The sequence below is a fragment of the Eleutherodactylus coqui genome, chromosome 10, assembly GCF_035609145.1.
Source record: "Eleutherodactylus coqui strain aEleCoq1 chromosome 10, aEleCoq1.hap1, whole genome shotgun sequence".
NCBI classification, from domain to species: domain Eukaryota; kingdom Metazoa; phylum Chordata; class Amphibia; order Anura; family Eleutherodactylidae; genus Eleutherodactylus; species Eleutherodactylus coqui.
This window is the reverse complement of record NC_089846.1, coordinates 16,387,607-16,404,883: the sequence shown is the minus strand read 5'-3', so window position 1 is coordinate 16,404,883 and position 17,277 is coordinate 16,387,607. Positions and strand designations below refer to the sequence as shown.

The following is a 17,277-nucleotide window of genomic DNA, read 5'->3' as shown; positions in this document are numbered from 1 at the left end:
GGGTATAAGTGAAGCGTGGGGGTATAAGTGAAGCGTGGGGGTTTTAAATGAAGCGTGGGGGTGCAAGTGAAGCGTGGGGGTGCAAGTGAAGCGTGGGGGTGCAAGTGAAGCGTGGGGGTGCAAGTGAAGCGTGGGGGTGCAAGTGAAGCGTGGGGGTGCAAGTGAAGCGTGGGGGTATATGTGAAGCGTGGGGTTATATGTGAAGCGTGGGGGTATATGTGAAGCGTGGGGGTATATGTGAAGCGTGGGGGTATAAGTGAAGCGTGGGGGTATAAGTGAAGCGTGGGGGTATAAGTGAAGCGTGGGGGTATAAGTGAAGCGTGGGGGTATAAGTGATGCATGGAGCATAAGTAAAGCATGGAGCATAAGTAAAGCATGGAGCATAAGTAAAGCATGGAGCATAAGTAAAGCATGGAGCATAAGTAAAGCATGGAGCATAAGTAAAGCGTGGAGCATAAGTAAAGCGTGGGGGTAGAAGTGAAGCGTGGGGGTGCAAGTGAAGCGTGGGGGTGCAAGTGAAGCGTGGGGGTATATGTGAAGCGTGGGGGTATATGTGAAGCGTGGGGGTATATGTGAAGCGTGGGGGTATAAGTGAAGCGTGGGGGTATAAGTGAAGCGTGGGGGTATAAGTGAAGCGTGGGGGTATAAGTGAAGCGTGGGGGTATAAGTGATGCATGGAGCATAAGTAAAGCATGGAGCATAAGTAAAGCATGGAGCATAAGTAAAGCATGGAGCATAAGTAAAGCATGGAGCATAAGTAAAGCATGGGGGTAGAAGTAAAGCATGAGAGTATAAGTGAAGCGTGGGGGTGTGCAGCATAGGATGCATGTACAGCATAGGGTCCATATACTACATAGTGTGTATGCAGCATGGGGTTCATGTGCAGCATAGGGCATGGATTGTGTGTGGAGCATGAAATGCGTGTTGCATAGACTGCATGCAGCATTAGTTGTGTGTAGTATGGGATGTGTGTAGCTAAAGATATGTGTGCAGCATGGTGTGTATGTGCCGCATATGGTGTGCGCTACATAGAGGGCATGCAGCATTAGTTGCATGTAGCATAGGGTCTGTGTGCAGCCTGGGATGTATATGCAGTATAGGGCAAGTTGACAGCATGGGCTGCGTGGAATGCGTGTTGCATTACGTGTACGCAGCAGTAGTTGTATGTGTAGTATGTGGTGTGTGTGCAGCATGCCGCGTGTGCGCAGCATGCCGCGTGTGCACAGCATTGGTTTTACGTGCAGCATGGGGTGCGTGCGCGGTATGGGGTGCCTCCGTGACATCAGCACATGCCGGCTGACTCCATTATTAATTGTTACAGGGAAATCTGTCTGTTCTCCTGAAAGGAAAACTAAAATCTATCAAAGAACAAACAAATCGCAGACACCCCGCAATGAGCGCGTATCAAAGATTCATCACGGCGCGGCGTGCAGCATGAAGACGAGCTGCAATCATCCACAAAGTATTCCCTGACAGCCTGTGTTCACATAAATATGCAGCTTGTTTTGAAGTGCGACAGGGATACGGACGAGGAGGAGGGAGCGTTAACCCTTTGTACGTCCCACTGGCGGCATGGCGTACTACTGGGCACAGGCAAACTGGGTTAGGGGAAATAAGTGGTTAAACTAAATCTAGCATGCAGAGCTGCTGCGCCGCCATCTATACATGCAGGCCGAGGAGGGACTTACCCACTGGGATGAACGACTGTGCGCATATAGAAGTAGGGGAAGTATGGGGCGTCTACAGATAGAAACTGTCCCTTTAGGACGTAGAATGTTCTATAAACTACCTTTTTACATTCCCTCAAGGGCAGATAGAAGTAATGAGGAAACTTTATATCACAGCATTTCCAGGTGATTGTGCAGCATATGACGGGTGATAACATCAGTATTGCGCCCCCTACAGGACACTCACCAGGTTAGTGCATTTATCTGTACAATATCCGGTGAGGACGAATTCTGTCTGGTGGGGTGGGATGGCCATCACCGGGGTGTACACCAGGCCGAGCTCCATAATCCCTGCATCGTATCTCCTCAGTGAAGGGGTGTAATGGAGGCGGATACCAGATGAGTCTCGTAGACCTATCAAAGAGCGAGCCAAAGGTGAAAATAATACAGACTAGTACCACAAGGGCAGTGTGTGATTCTTCTCCTACCCCAAGTATCAGTGTCACTGCTCTGTCCCCAAAGTACAAGCCTCTCAACTGTCCTGGATTCAGTGGGACAGCACCTGAAATCTGGATGTCAAGTACTGTCCCACCGCCCCGAGAGGTACGCCAACCGTCCCACCACCCCGGGAGGTACGCCAACCGTCCCACCGCCCCGGGAGGTACGCCAACCGTCCCACCGCCCCGGGAGGTACGCCAACCGTCCCACCGTCCCGGGAGGTACGCCAACCGTCCCACCGTCCCGGGAGGTACGCCAACCGTCCCACCGTCCCGGGAGGTACGTTAACTATCCCGGGAGCTACGTCACCTGTCCCACCGTCCCAGGAGGCACATCAAGCGTCCCACTGTTCCGGGAGGCATATCAACTGTCCCACCATCCCAGGAGGCACATCAACCGTCCCACTGTTCCGGGAGGCACGTCAACTGTCCCACCGTCCCGGGAGGTACGTCACCTGTCCCACCATCCCGGGAGGCACGTCAACTGTCCCACCGTCCCGGGAGGCACGTCAACTGTCCCACCGTCCCGGGAGGCACGTCAACTGTCCCACCGTCCCGGGAGGCACGTCAACTGTCCCACCGTCCCGGGAGGCACGTCAACTGTCCCACCGTCCCGGGAGGCACGTCAACTGTCCCACCGTCCCGGGAGGCACGTCAACTGTCCCACCGTCCCGGGAGGCACGTCAACTGTCCCACCGTCCCGGGAGGCACGTCAACTGTCCCACCGTCCCGGGAGGCACGTCAACTGTCCCACTGTCCCGGGAGGCACGTCAACCGTCCCACTGTTCCAGGAGGCACGTCAACTGTTCCACCATCCCGGGTGGTACTTCACCTGTCCTGATCTCAATTGTATCTGCATCCTAAGGCTGCAGATACAATAGAAAATAATGGGGAAGGGGGAAACCACCAGCTCCTTGCTCCACCAATCACCCCTTCACCAGTGCCAGCTTCGAATAGGCAAACACATTGCAGTGATGTAATTGAGCCGCTACACCAAGCTGCAGATGGCACAGTGACATGGCAGAGAAGGTCTGCTGAGTGATCTCCTTTGTGGAGGTGGGCTACTTGAGATCTATTCTTGTTTTAAAGGGGAGGTACAAAGGAGGCATCATAATGTGTGGGGCGCCCTAAAAGGGGCATCACTAGGGGCACGGATTCTGCACTGGGAAACTAAGGAGGGGATATTAACTGTGGGCGGCATTACTACTATATGGGGGCATCATTCTATGTGAGAGGCACTAAGGGAGCATCATTTCGGGCACTTTTTCTGTATAGGGGCACTAAGGGAGGATCTTTATAGTGGGAGAAATCTTCAGGGCACTAAATTGAGCATCATACCGTGATGGGGCATTAAGGGGGCATCTTTACTGTGTGGAGTAATCAATTCTGTGCGGGGGCATTAAGTGGGCATCATACAGCGATAGGTGTACTGAGAGGATATCACATTGTGGCGGGGCACTAAGGAGGCACTAATGGAAGTATCCCTACTGTTGAGGGGCACACTAAGGGGGCATCCTTACTGCGTGTGAGGCACGAAGGGACACTATTACTGTGTGGATCACCAGGGTAGGCACTATTATGGTGTGGTACAAAGGACTCTGGGTGGGCTAGAAGCTGTGCGAGGCGGCTGCTGTCCCTCTTTGAAATTTGGGAGGTTATGCAAGTCTTAGTGTGTCATTGTCCTGTACCCCAAGTGTCAGTGTATCATTATCTTGTACCCCAAGAGTCAGCATATCACTGTTCTGTACCCCAATTCCCAATGTGTCATTGTCCTGTACCCCAAAAGTTAGCATGTCATTGTCCTGTACCCCAAGTATCAATGTATTATCATACCGTACCCCAATCATCAGCAAGTCATTATCCAGTACACCAAGTATCAGTGTGCCATTGTCCTGTACCCCAAGTATTGGGGTGTCCTTATCCTGTACCCCAAGTATTGGGGTGTCCTTATCCGGTTACCTCTTCAACTCTCTATCCATACACCCCCCCATGATGCCCACATGCTTTATTACGATGCCACCTAGGCAGCGGGTATCCAGAACCAGCTTCATTTATTTCTATTCATTAGGGGCTTCTGCAGTTGGGCCCTGGCACTGCGCTGTGCCCACACTACCAGCCTCTATCTTTCTGCGGGCCCGGGAATCAATCATGGCATTTTACGTCAGATGCGCCAGTGACTCGGAGCTCGGAAAAATGCCTTTGTTCCATAAAGTTGAACTTTCATGCAAGCAGCATCTATAAATACCGTGCGGCCACCACCGCCAGGAGCATTGTGTCTCCTCAACGGATGGCATTGTACAGAACGGGCAGCGCCGCGCTCGGTGTTATCTGCCATGTGTCAGCCGGGTACTCTGCGCTGTGCCCATGTCCTACATGGCACATACCGGGCTGACAGCTTTTATAGAAATCTGATAATGAGCTTTAGCCTCGGGGCAATGATAATTAACAGATACTGGCATTGGCACAAGAAGTCATTGTACAGTATAATGATGGTGGCGGCGTCACCCACTGACTAGTCCTCCACAGAGAGGGGTGCGCATTAACCCTTCGGCCGCTGGATCTGAAGGAGTTAATGTGAAGAACATTGGGTTCTCACAGCCTGTCGGCGGATGATGGGGTGCGCTGCGTTGCTAGGTATCTCTGCGCTGCTATTTATAACCTATTATATCACCGCGCTCGTATTTAAAGCTTCGTCTTGGGTTGGCGAAAAATATATATTTCTTACTAAAAATTGTTATTTTCCTTCATTCTGAACAAAAAGGAAAAGTGCCGGTGATGGTTACAGCATCAGAATGTCTGCAACGGGAGGATGCGATGATCTGCAGGCTATATGTGAGACTAGAAGGGTAGAGAGGAGATGATCTGCAGGCTATGTGTGAGACTAGAAGACTAGAGATGAGATGATCTGCAGGCTACATGTGAGACTAGAAGATTAGAGGTGAGATGATCTGCAGGCTATATGTGAGACTAGAAGGGTAGAGATGAGATGATCTGCAGGCTATATGTGTGACAAGAAGACTAGAGAGGAGATGATCTGCAGGCTATATGTGAGACTAGAAGATTAGAGATGAGATGATCTGCAGGCTATATGTGAGACTAGAAGGGTAGAGATGAGATGATCTGCAGGCTATATGTGAGACTAGAAGATTAGAGAGGAGATGATCTGCAGGCTATATGTGAGACTAGAGAGGAGATGATCTGCAGGCTACATGTGAGACTAGAGAGGAGATGATCTGCAGGCTACATGTGAGACTAGAGATGAGATGATCTGCAGGCTACATGTGAGACTAGAGATGAGATGATCTGCAGGCTACATGTGAGACTAGAGATGAGATGATCTGCAGGCTACATGTGAGACTAGAGATGAGATGATCTGCAGGCTACATGTGAGACTAGAGATGAGATGATCTGCAGGCTACATGTGAGACTAGAGATGAGATGATCTGCAGGCTACATGTGAGACTAGAGATGAGATGATCTGCAGGCTACATGTGAGACTAGAGATGAGATGATCTGCAGGCTACATGTGAGACTAGAGATGAGATGATCTGCAGGCTACATGTGAGACTAGAGATGAGATGATCTGCAGGCTATATGTGTGACAAGAAGATTAGAGATGAGATGATCTGCAGGCTATATGTGAGACTAGAAGATTAGAGGTGAGATGATCTGCAGGCTATATGTGAGACTAGAGATGAGATGATCTGCAGGCTATATGTGAGAATGGAATTGTGGCAAAAATGAGATAATCTGCAGGTTATATGTCAGAATAGAAGGCTAGAGATGAGATGATCTGCAGGCTACATGTGAGACTAGAGATGAGATGACCTGCAGGCTACATGTGAGACTAGAGATGAGATGACCTGCAGGCTACATGTGAGACTAGAGATGAGATGATCTGCAGGCTACATGTGAGACTAGAGATGAGATGATCTGCAGGCTACATGTGAGACTAGAGATGAGATGACCTGCAGGCTACATGTGAGACTAGAGATGAGATGATCTGCAGGCTACATGTGGGACTAGAAGATTAGAGATGAGATGACCTGCAGGCTACATGTGAGACTAGAGATGAGATGACCTGCAGGCTACATGTGAGACTAGAGATGAGATGATCTGCAGGCTACATGTGAGACTAGAGATGAGATGATCTGCAGGCTACATGTGAGACTAGAGATGAGATGCTCTGCAGGCTACATGTGAGACTAGAGATGAGATGATCTGCAGGCTACATGTGGGACTAGAAGATTAGAGATGAGATGATCTGCAGGCTATATCTGAGACCAGAAGGTTAGAGACGAGAGAAAGTGCAGAGCAAATGGGAGTCTGGAAGGGTGGCTAGAGATGAGATAATCTGCTGCTATATGTGAGATTGGAAGACAGAGATGAGATGATCTGCAGGTTATATATCAGAATAAAAGGGTAGAAATGATGATCTGCTGCAGGATATATGTGAGACTGAAAGGTTAAAGATGAGATGATCTGCAGGCTATATGTGAGAATGGAAGGTTAGAGATGAGATGATCTGCAGGCTATATGTGAGACTAGAGATGAGATGATCTGCAGGCTACATGTGAGAATGGAATTGTGACAAAAATGAGATAATCTGTAGGTTATATGTCAGATTAGAAGGCTAGAGATGAGATGATCTGCAGGCTATATGTGAGACCAAAAGATTAGAGATGAGATGATCTGCAGGCTATATGTGAGACTAGAAAGGTAGAGATGAGATGATCTGCAGGCTATATGTGAGACTAGAAGGTTAAAGATGAGATGATCTTCAGGCTATATGTGAGACTAGAGATGAGATGATCTGCAGGCTACATGTGAGACTAGAGATGAGATGATCTGCAGGCTACATGTGGGACTGGAAGATTAGAGAGGAGATGATCTGCAGGCTACATGTGGGACTGGAAGATTAGAGAGGAGATGATCTGCAGGCTATATCTGAGACCAGAAGGTTAGAGACGAGAGAAAGTGCAGAGCAAATGGGAGTCTGGAAGGGTGGCTAGAGATGAGATAATCTGCTGCTATATGTGAGATTGGAAGACAGAGATGAGATGATCTGCAGGTTATATATCAGAATAAAAGGGTAGAAATGATGATCTACTGCAGGATATATGTGAGACTGGAAGGTTAAAGATGAGATAATCTGCAGGCTATATGTGAGAATGGAATTGTGACAAAAATGAGATAATCTGCAGGTTATATGTCAGATTAGAAGGCTGGAGATGAGATGATCTGCAGGCTATATGTGAGACTAGAAGGATGTCTGGAGATAAGATGATCTGCAGAATATATGTGAGACTGGAAGGATGGCTGGAGATGAGATGATCTGCAGAATATATGTGAGACTGGAACGATGGCTGGAGATGGGACCATCTGCAGAATATATGTGAAACTGGAATAATGGCTGGAGATGAGATGATCTGCAGGCTATACAAGCGAGACTGGGAGGGTGGCTAAATTATTTATCCGAGTGGCAGACTAACTTCAGATGAGATGATCTGCAGCTTATATAAGAGACTCATAGGCAGTCTTCAAATCAGATAATCTGGAGGTTAGATATGAGATTGGCATGAAGACTTTATCTGCAGTAATGTGATTGGCAGGGTTGTAGGGGATGCGATGATCTGCAGGAGGTGTGTATGACCAGGAGGGCGGTTAGAGATGTAATGATCTGCAGGGGATAACACTGGCAGGATGCTAAGGGATGCAATGATATGCAGGGGTTGTGTATGACCAGGAGGGCGGTTAGAGATGTAATGATCTGCAGGTGATGTGACTGGCACTGTGGTCAGGGATGCAATGCTCTGCAGGTGGTGTGACTGTCAGGGGGTGGTAAGTGATGCGATGCTCTGCAGCTGGGGGGCTTTCCTGCATACACACTTACCTCTCAGCTCCAGGGGATTGTGGTAATGAACTTCTAGTCGAAGGAATCGGGAGGATCTGGACCCTCCGAACGCCAAACCAACGTCCTCAGGATAGTAGAAAGCCTGGAAGACAGACAGCCGCCATGACAGCGGAGCCCCCCACACCCACTTACTGCACTGCGGGGGGCCGCAACACTTTGGTTACTGTTGTTCTGCCCCATGAATATGATGGAGTTACTGCCTGAGCTCCCACAATGCACCGCTGCTTTGTAACAGGGGACAAAATTCTAAATGCAGCTTTAGTGGTGACTAGAGAAGAAAAACTTTGAGCGCAATTAACCCCTTCATGACACCTGATACCTCTAGAATGGGCTTTAAACCTGCACATACTTATTTTGAAGGCGGTGGCTTGGCTGACTACTGACAGCCTCTAACTGCCAGGTGCGGAGAAACCTCAGATCCTGGATGTTTAACCCCTTACATGCCACAATCAATAGCAACTGCAGCATGTAGGCCGCTGACAGGGAAAGCAGGTTCCCTCCGTCACCCATCGTCCCCATGCAATGTGATCACCATGGGTTCCCATGGCAGCTGGAAGCCTGACAAAGCCTCCATGTTTGCATGTAACTCAGCCTGTTTGGCCCCGCCTCTCGCAGAGTCTAATAGGCTGATGTCATAGGCGTAGTAGAATGCACTACAAGTAATGCAGTGTACTATACTAGTGATCCAACGATCCCATGTTCAGGTCCCCTTCAGGGACTAAAAAATACTGCAAAAAAAAAAAGTTCAATAAAGATTAACTGAAAGGAAAAAATCAGTTAAAAGAAATATATATAAATTTTTTCCCATAAAAAGCCTGTTTTAGAGCTTATTCAGACGTGCATATATCGGGCGGGTTTTCACGCTATTCCTCTCTGCAGGAGAGGGAGGCGGGCCAGGCAGGGAGCAGTGCACTGAGCTCCCGCCCCCTCTCCGCCCCTCACCATTGTTTGCAATGGGAGGGCGGGGCGGAACTAAGAACAAAACCTAAAAATAATGGCGGAATTTTTGGAAGTTTTTTCCATCTTCCCCCAAAAACTGTAATAAAAGTTGTACAACACGTTCTATGAACCCCGGAGGGCGGCCAGTAACATATACAAGCCGTCCGGCAGAGAACAAGCCCTCGGACGGCGGCCAATGAGTTCTGGCCCTTGCAGTACGACAATGAAAATCACTTGGCCCTTGAGGCACAAAATAAGGTGATCACTAAGGGGTTAAAGTGGGTCGTTGTGCCACATTTTACACATGAAGTTCCTGGCCTGTAGCCTTCATACCAACCTTCGCTCCCATGGCCCAGGCGGCCAGCACGTGCCTGCAGTAGTCCAGCCTCTGTGGCCTCATCTTGGAGTCACAAGGTCCACTATAGTGAGGGATGACATCGTACTCCTCCGAGCACTGGAAGACTTCAATGTGATGGACTATCGCCCCGTGTCCCTGGGTGATGACCGGCTCATACTGGAGACGGAGAGAAGAGTCTGTTAGGTGGAGGACTCAAGGGGCGGACGCCCGCAAATAGAGTCCTGCCTATATCCAACAGTCTATACCGACTCTCAGGACACTGTCTGACACGGGAGGGGTATTTATGGCAACTGTGCTGTATGGTGCTATTATTTGGGGAGGGTATAGTGCACCAGCAGAATAGTGAGTGCAGCTCTGGAGTATAAGACAGGATGTAACACAGGAGCAGTACAGGATAAGTAATGTATGTACACAGTGACTCCATCAGCAGAATAGTGGGTGCAGCTCTGGAGTATAATACTGGACGTAACACAGGAGCAGTACAGGATAAGTAATGTATGTACACAGTGACTCCACCAGCAGAATAGTGAGTGCAGCTCTGGAGTATAATACTGGATGTAACACAGGAGCAGTACATGATAAGTAATGTATGTACACAGTGACTCCACCAGCAGAATAGTGAGTGCAGCTCTGGAGTATAATACAGGATGTAACTCAGGAGCAGTACATGATAAGTAATGTATGTACACAGTGACTCCACCAGCAGAATAGTGAGTGCAGCTCTGGGGTATAATAATACTGGATGTAACTCAGGATCAGTACAGGATAAGTAATGTATGTACATAGTGACTCTACCAGCAGAATAGCGAGTGCAGCTCTGGAGTATAATACAGGATAAGTAATGTATGTACACAGCGACTTCAGCAGCAGAATAGTAAGTGCAGCTCTGGAGTATAATACAGGATAAGTAATGTATGTACACAGCGACTTCAGCAGCAGAATAGCGAGTGCAGCTCTGGAGTATAATACAGGATAAGTAATGTATGTACACAGCGACTCCACCAGCAGAACAGTGAGCGCAGCTCTGGAGTATAATACAGGATGTAACTCAGGACCAGTACAGGGGAACTACTGTAAAGTATTTATAAAGTCGCTCAACCTTTCGTATGGAGAGCTGTATACGCTGTATGCACAGGCCGCCCCCTCGGCTTGTAGTTTACACTTAGTTTGGGGCGTCTCCTGAATGTCACTGAAGGGACATGCAGGCTGTAGATGGTCTCTCCCCGATGAGGGGGATCTGCTGGTATTCCGTGCTTTCCTCTCTGCATTGTGCAGAATCCACCGAAGTGTCCATCACCCTGTAGGGGGCAGTTGTCCAATCTGGAAGCGCCTGCGGATGCGTCTAGTCATTATGTGGGGAATCTTCCTTCCCGAATCTTTTCATCGTTTCTTCAGGCAGTTCTGCTGGTGTGGCGAACATGGCTGACACAAATCATAAGTATGACATCTTCCATTCTGCGTGTATAATTACCCGAGTAATTACGATTCGGTGTCAGCTGAAGGAGCTGGGCTCGCTCGCCGGCGTCTGTCACATTTTTCCTGTGGCAAAGCCTCCTTTTCTATCGGTTTGGAGGAGGTGGTTTAATAGAGGAGCAGCGAGCTGCGATGATTATAGGCGCTGACGGAAATTAATCTTCGTTTCCAAGATGCAGAAAAATGCAAACCCCTCTGATAAAAGTCAGCAGGGGGATTATCCCTCCCCGGTTGGCACTATGTTATCTAAGTAGGGCTGTTAATGGGAATTGGAGCAAATCTCCGCTCTCTGGGTGAAATCATTGCAAATTGAGCTCCTGCATTGTTACCCGGAGCGGCGACTTTCCTGGCAGCAGATTGAAATTGAGATTTCAGACTCGCGCTTCCTCCCATCTGACACGGTAATCTGGACACTCATTTACGCCATGATCACTTTTCTGATCGGTATTGAGATTTCATATTATTTTCTATCTGGTTACTGCCAGGGGCCGACCGGGCCCCGGAGGGAAAGTAGGGCCACCCATGTCCCGGGACATCAGCTGCATCTACGTCCTCTACACAAGATGCAGATACAGTTGAAATAAGGAAAGAGTTCTCTAGCTCCTGGCGCTGCCATGTCTGTCGGATCGGACCAGAAGTACTTACAGCCTGGTTCAGGCAGCAGCTAGAGGACCGGGCTGCTCGATATCAGAATGGGGTTGGGCGAGTTTGTGCTTTTACTTTCATTGGCACAAAGAGAGCACTATAAGTGAATGGGGACTGAAAGGGGGCACTAAAGCTGGAGGCACAAATTGGGTGCTATAAATGAATAGGGGTACAAGGGCGGTACTACAATTGAATGGGGCACAAAGGGGTGCAATAACTGAATGAGGGTACTATTACTGAATACAGGTATGAAGGGCGTACTATAACTCAATGAGAGCATGACATGGGGATACTACTGTTACTGAATGGGATCATAACTGGGGCATTATAATTGAATGGCGGCACAAACTGGGTACTATATCTGAATGGGAGCAAAATGAAAGCACTATTACTGAATGAGGGTACAATAACTGAACAGGGACATAAATGGGGTATTGTCAATGCAGTGGGTCACAATAAGGCACTATAACTGAATGGGACAAAAAGTGGGTACTATAACTGAACGTGAGCTTAAAGGGGTTGCTACAATGGGGACACTTACATTGAATAAGGCAAAATGAAAGCACTGTTACAGAATTGGGGCACTATAACTGAATGCGGTACAATGGGGGGCACTATAAATGAATGGGGGCACTAATGGGACACTAACCGAATGGGGTAGAATGTAGGCACTATAACTGAATGCAGGCAGTATTATTGCATGAGTTTACAAAGGGAGTCCTATAACTGAACAGGGCATAAAGGGGGCACTGTTACTGAATGAGGTTACAATGGGGGCACTATAACTGAATGGGGGCACTAATGGGACACTAACCGAATGGGGTAGAATGTAGGCACTATAAGTGAATGCGGGCAGTATTATTGCATGAGTTTACAAAGGGAGTCCTATAACTGAACAGGGCATAAAGGGGGCACTGTTACTGAATGAGATTACAATGGGGCACTATAACTGAATGGGGCACAAAGCGAGAACTATTACTGAGTGGGGACTCAATGGGGGCACTTTTGCTACATGGAATCACTATTGGGACACTGTTACTGAATGGGGACACAATTGGGCCCTATTACTGTAAAGGGGCACAATGGGTGCACTATTGCTGCTTGGGGCACTGTTACTTTGTAGCGAGCAAAAGGGGGTACTATTACTGTGTGAGACAACAAGGGAGGCATTATAACAGTCTTGTGGACTATTATGTCTGGGACATTATGTACACTACCGGTATATATGTAAGGGAGAGCCTATTAGGACTATGCTTATTGTTTCCGTATGTTATGGCCGTTATGTTTGCTCCTGTGACTTTAAGAGCAGGGGAGACACAAGTATTGGGCACCAGAGAGAAGTGAGGAGGTCTGCGGAGAAGCTTCTCTATTGTAGCGGACCAGGAAGAGCTTGATTGCTCTACAGGCGTCTGCAAGATTGTAAGCCGCTGTGTAACAGTGCCCTTCGGGCTGGAAATAGGCCGGTGCCAGGTCATCTCTGCACAGAGACCAGCCACCTCGGCAGGTCTTACCCACCTCGGCAGGTCTTACCCACCTCAAGTGCATCTCCTTAGATTTGGTGGGCCATTTGCCAACACTTGTTTACGGGCTACCCAAGACAACCTGGATCTCAGATGGATATACGGACCGGCAGTCGCGAGTAGTAAAGACTCTCTATAAAAACTGTGATTGGACTGTGTATTATCTTGCAACTATGTGGTAAAAGGGAATTTCATTAACAAGACCGCTCTGCCATATACCCGGCTCATGGGAGGGCTAACACAATTTACGGCTTGAATGCAGCCAAGTGTTTGATCCTGTCTATTACTTGTTATTAAAGTCCTACAGCATCAGCAATGTCTGGCTCCGTGTCTTTCACTACTTATTGTAGGAGGTTTAGGCATTCTCCTACATCCCGGGCCCACATACGGGGGGGGCCATCACATACAACAGTCGGCCCCCCCTAGTAGTGGTACGAGGGACAATGACAGCTCAGCGATATGTTCAGGACATCCTGCAGCCACATGTGTTCCTCTCATGGCGGCTTCCAGCAGGATAATGCTTGGCCGCACACACAAGGGGGTCACAGGACCCCCCACAACATTGCCACGCTTCTGTGGCCAGTCCAGTCGCCAATAAAACATGTATGGTACCATCTGGGATGCCAACTTCCACAGCCCACAAGTTTGCACGATCTAGAGGCTCAGTTACAACAAATGTGGAGCGATATGCCACTATATGCTACTTGAGCTATCTGCATATACAGACCACACACATGTAGTTAGTATATATATATATTTTTTATGAGTCAATGCCACTAGGATCTATGTATCCATGTGACAAGCTAGGAGGAGGGGGGCAGGTCCTAAATTTGTCCTGGGACCTATAGGACTCTAGTTATGACCTTGGCTGCTGCATTAATGTATGGCAGTGTTCCAAGGTGGGCAACCAATTAACCCCTTGAGTGGCGGGTTTCCTACCACCCTGTCGTGCCCACCAGGGCAGGTTTTTTAAAATGGTCTAATCATTGACTTTCAACTAATTTTGCAGTTGCGTCTCAAGAGCCATAACTTTTTTATTTTTCCATTGACATGGCCATATGAGGGCTTGTTTTTTGCGGGACAAGTTGTGATTTTTTAAACAGGGGGGAGGAAAAAAAGAAATGGGGAAAAAAGAAAAAAAGGGGCCATGTCATTAAGGGGTTAAATAATGTATTAACTTCCTTCTCTGGGTTATTACGACGCATGGATACCACATGTGTGATTGTATTTTTGATTTTTTACAAAGTAAAGGGAGACAAGTGTTTTTAGAATTTTTTAACTATTTTTTTTTTGTCCCTTTATGGGACTTCCACACGGACCCATCAGGACCCCTGATCACATTCCGGGGGTTCGATGGTGACAGCCCTTTACATGCTGCAGTCACATAGACTGCAGCATGTAAAGGGTTAACACAGCAGAGATCGGAGGTTTTCTCTGATCTCTGCTGTAAGAGCTTGTACCTAGCTGTCCTCTCACAGCCAAGCACCAAGCTCTCCCTGCCACAGAGACCATCGGCTTGCTTCTGACAAGCCGATGGTCTCTATGGCAACCTGTAAACAAAGCAGGAGACTTAGAAGCAGGAGATTGCCGGCATATTGGCAATATCTTCTGCTGGTTTTTCAAAGCCCTTGCTTTGTTCTCTGTGGGGCTGTGCAGGCAGAGCACACTGTCACAGCTTGTGGCATTGTGCTCTGCAGCTCCCATAGTGATTCATAGCCCGGAAATCTTCCGGGCTATGTTGCTATGAGCAGTGGAGCTCGTCCCGGAAAATTTCCAGGCGTGCCACTCAAGGGGTTAAACTATGTGGGGTTCTACAAACTTCTTAAGAATCTGTCACACAAACCGGATGTTTGCCTGTTCGGACATTAGAAACACATTCTGCGCTCCGACGGTCAACTGGTGGATGTCTAAGTCATCACTGCAACATCTGTGACTCAACCTGGAGATATGGTTTTTACGGTTAGAAACGTTACCCAACCAACGCATTTAGTTATAAACTGGGTATGAGGTGGGACTCAGAGATTGTAACAGGCAAGATGTATCATTTGGTGGCCACCTCAACCTATGGCCATATCAAAGCTTTGTCTTACCATGACTATGTGGTGTTTGGGAAAGTCCTTCGGCAGCTCGGTGATATAACACCAGTAAGTTGTCTCTTTATCTGGAATAACAACATTCGGTGCTCGGACATCCATTGTGATCACATCCTTCGGGAGTTGGGGCGTGTGGACCTCTGGCTTCAAAAGTTGCACCCTCTGGAGTCCTCGCTGGAGTAAAGAGACATTGATAGCAGACAAGGATTGGAATGGCTTCTCCAACAGGGCGTAGACTAGGTGCACAGTCCCGTCCTGGAGAGGAAGATGAAGGAACAGCAAAATGTAGGCGTCCAGGGAATTTTACAACAAGGTGTACCCATTTCACTGAATTTGATTCCCATTATGGAGCCGGGCTTTGCATCCAGGACAGGCATAGTATCGATTTCCCCTCCACTCCCTTGGGCCAAATCTCTATCCCCTTGGTTGCCAACAATGCAGTTAATTCGTAGAGAAAAGACCTGCACACTTGCTACCCAATAGGAAAGGGGAAAGGACCAACCGGAACTAGACACCCTCTCCCCAGGGGCCCCATAGCAGTCACATGGTCTCCCATATATGCCTTTGTATAGAGATGTAGTACCTCTATGAGGTAGTCATTGGGATCACAGGTGGTGAATGGCCTTCTGAAGACAAGGTAGAGGCCCTCAGGTGTCTGTTGTGCTGACAGCAGCTGGTAGTCTTGGTGGGAGTCGATATGTAGATGTCCGTTTTCGTCACTCCAGGCGTCCTAAAAATTAAATATACTATATTGACAAAAGTATTGGGACACAAATAGAAGAGGAAATTCAGTTTTACTCACACTTTCAGCACGGTGTTGGGCCACTTTTGGCCTCAATGACTGCAGTATGGCCCCCTGTCCACGGCCGTGACGGAATATCGCTGGCGCGATCTGACAGACTCACCGTGGAGAATCGCGGCATGCCGTGATTTGAATCCCGTGAGCGGAGAATCGCTATGGTTCTTCCCTTGTGGACATCAGGGCTGTCAGGGCGTTCACTGCGTTACCCGTGTCCGGACTATCGCCGCGGATAACGCAGTGAACTATCGCCCGTGGACAGGCAGCCCTAACCCTCCTCGGCCGCTCTACACCAAATTGCCAAAGATGTGTGGAGGGATTTGCCTTCAGAGAATGATACGGGGGATGATGGGTGTATTGGGGTGTGCAGGGATACGGCATTCTAGCTCTTTCCAAGGATGCTCGATGAGATGGAGATCTGGACTTTGGGCTGGCCAATGAAGTTTGCAGACATTCAGCTCGAACCAAGCCTCCACACTGCATGTTGTTGTATGACATGGTGCTCGGTCATGTTGCCAGAGAGCTATACCAAGGTATTGCCACAGGGTGGGTAATGCCACATTGTACGGAATATCTCTGCAACCATTGGCATTGAGGGTGAACTTCACTATAACCAATGGCCCTAGTCCTTCCCATCAGACTTGCCTATCCCCTTCGCCTGACAGCAGAGGATTGGTGGGTGTCCCGATACTTTTGTCAACATAGTGTATGTATTGGTTATAGTACACATACGAATGTAGCAGAGATGAGTTTGTCATTTGACACTGACTTTGCCTCCTTAGGCCGAATGCCCACGGATGGATAATCGCTGCAGGATTTGCGGTCAGACACCCTCCGCGAATCCCGCAGCAATAGCCGTCCGTAGACATGCTATGTTAACAGATTCTCCCCTGACCACAAGCGGAAATCAACTGCGATTTTCCGCTTGCGAGGAAGAATCGAAGCATGTTCTATTCATCACAGAAAATCGCGCAGATGGCTTCCATGCCGTGATACTCTGCGCTGTGAGCACCCGACCCAGCCGTGGGCATGAGGCCTAACCCTTTACCTGATGCAATACCCCAAAGGGGTGACCCCGGGCACCTGGCTAACATGAAGAGCTGGGAGGGATAAGTGCTGACGTGTCACGGTGGCATTTACCATGTTCTGGTCCCAAAAGGATGGCACACAGCCAAGATCACTGTAAATTTGCAAGCCAGCTTTGACACTCCTATGGCAGGGAGTGACAATAAATGGGATGGGGGAGTAGTAGTACTTATCACTCGTGACGCCACCGTTCCCACACACTGGGAGCACTCCATTGGAGGAAGGGGGTAGGGGTCACTCCGCAGACTCTCTGACCGACAATTATTAAGGAAGGCTTAGCCAATAT

At 48.6% G+C, this 17,277-nt stretch overlaps 1 protein-coding gene across 1 annotated transcript in view; it reads right to left on the bottom strand.

The window, feature by feature from the left end:
• DBH (dopamine beta-hydroxylase) overlaps positions 1–17,277 on the bottom strand; it is a 33,709-nt gene that overhangs the window by 12,807 nt on the left and 3,625 nt on the right. The window contains exons 2-6 of the mRNA XM_066579745.1: positions 15,690–15,836; positions 15,104–15,361; positions 9,355–9,531; positions 8,058–8,160; positions 1,915–2,081 (exon numbers count right to left, since the gene is read on the bottom strand). Of these exons, the coding sequence (XP_066435842.1) occupies positions 1,915–2,081; positions 8,058–8,160; positions 9,355–9,531; positions 15,104–15,361; positions 15,690–15,836 (852 nt within the window). The remainder of the gene's footprint in view (positions 1–1,914; positions 2,082–8,057; positions 8,161–9,354; positions 9,532–15,103; positions 15,362–15,689; positions 15,837–17,277) is intronic.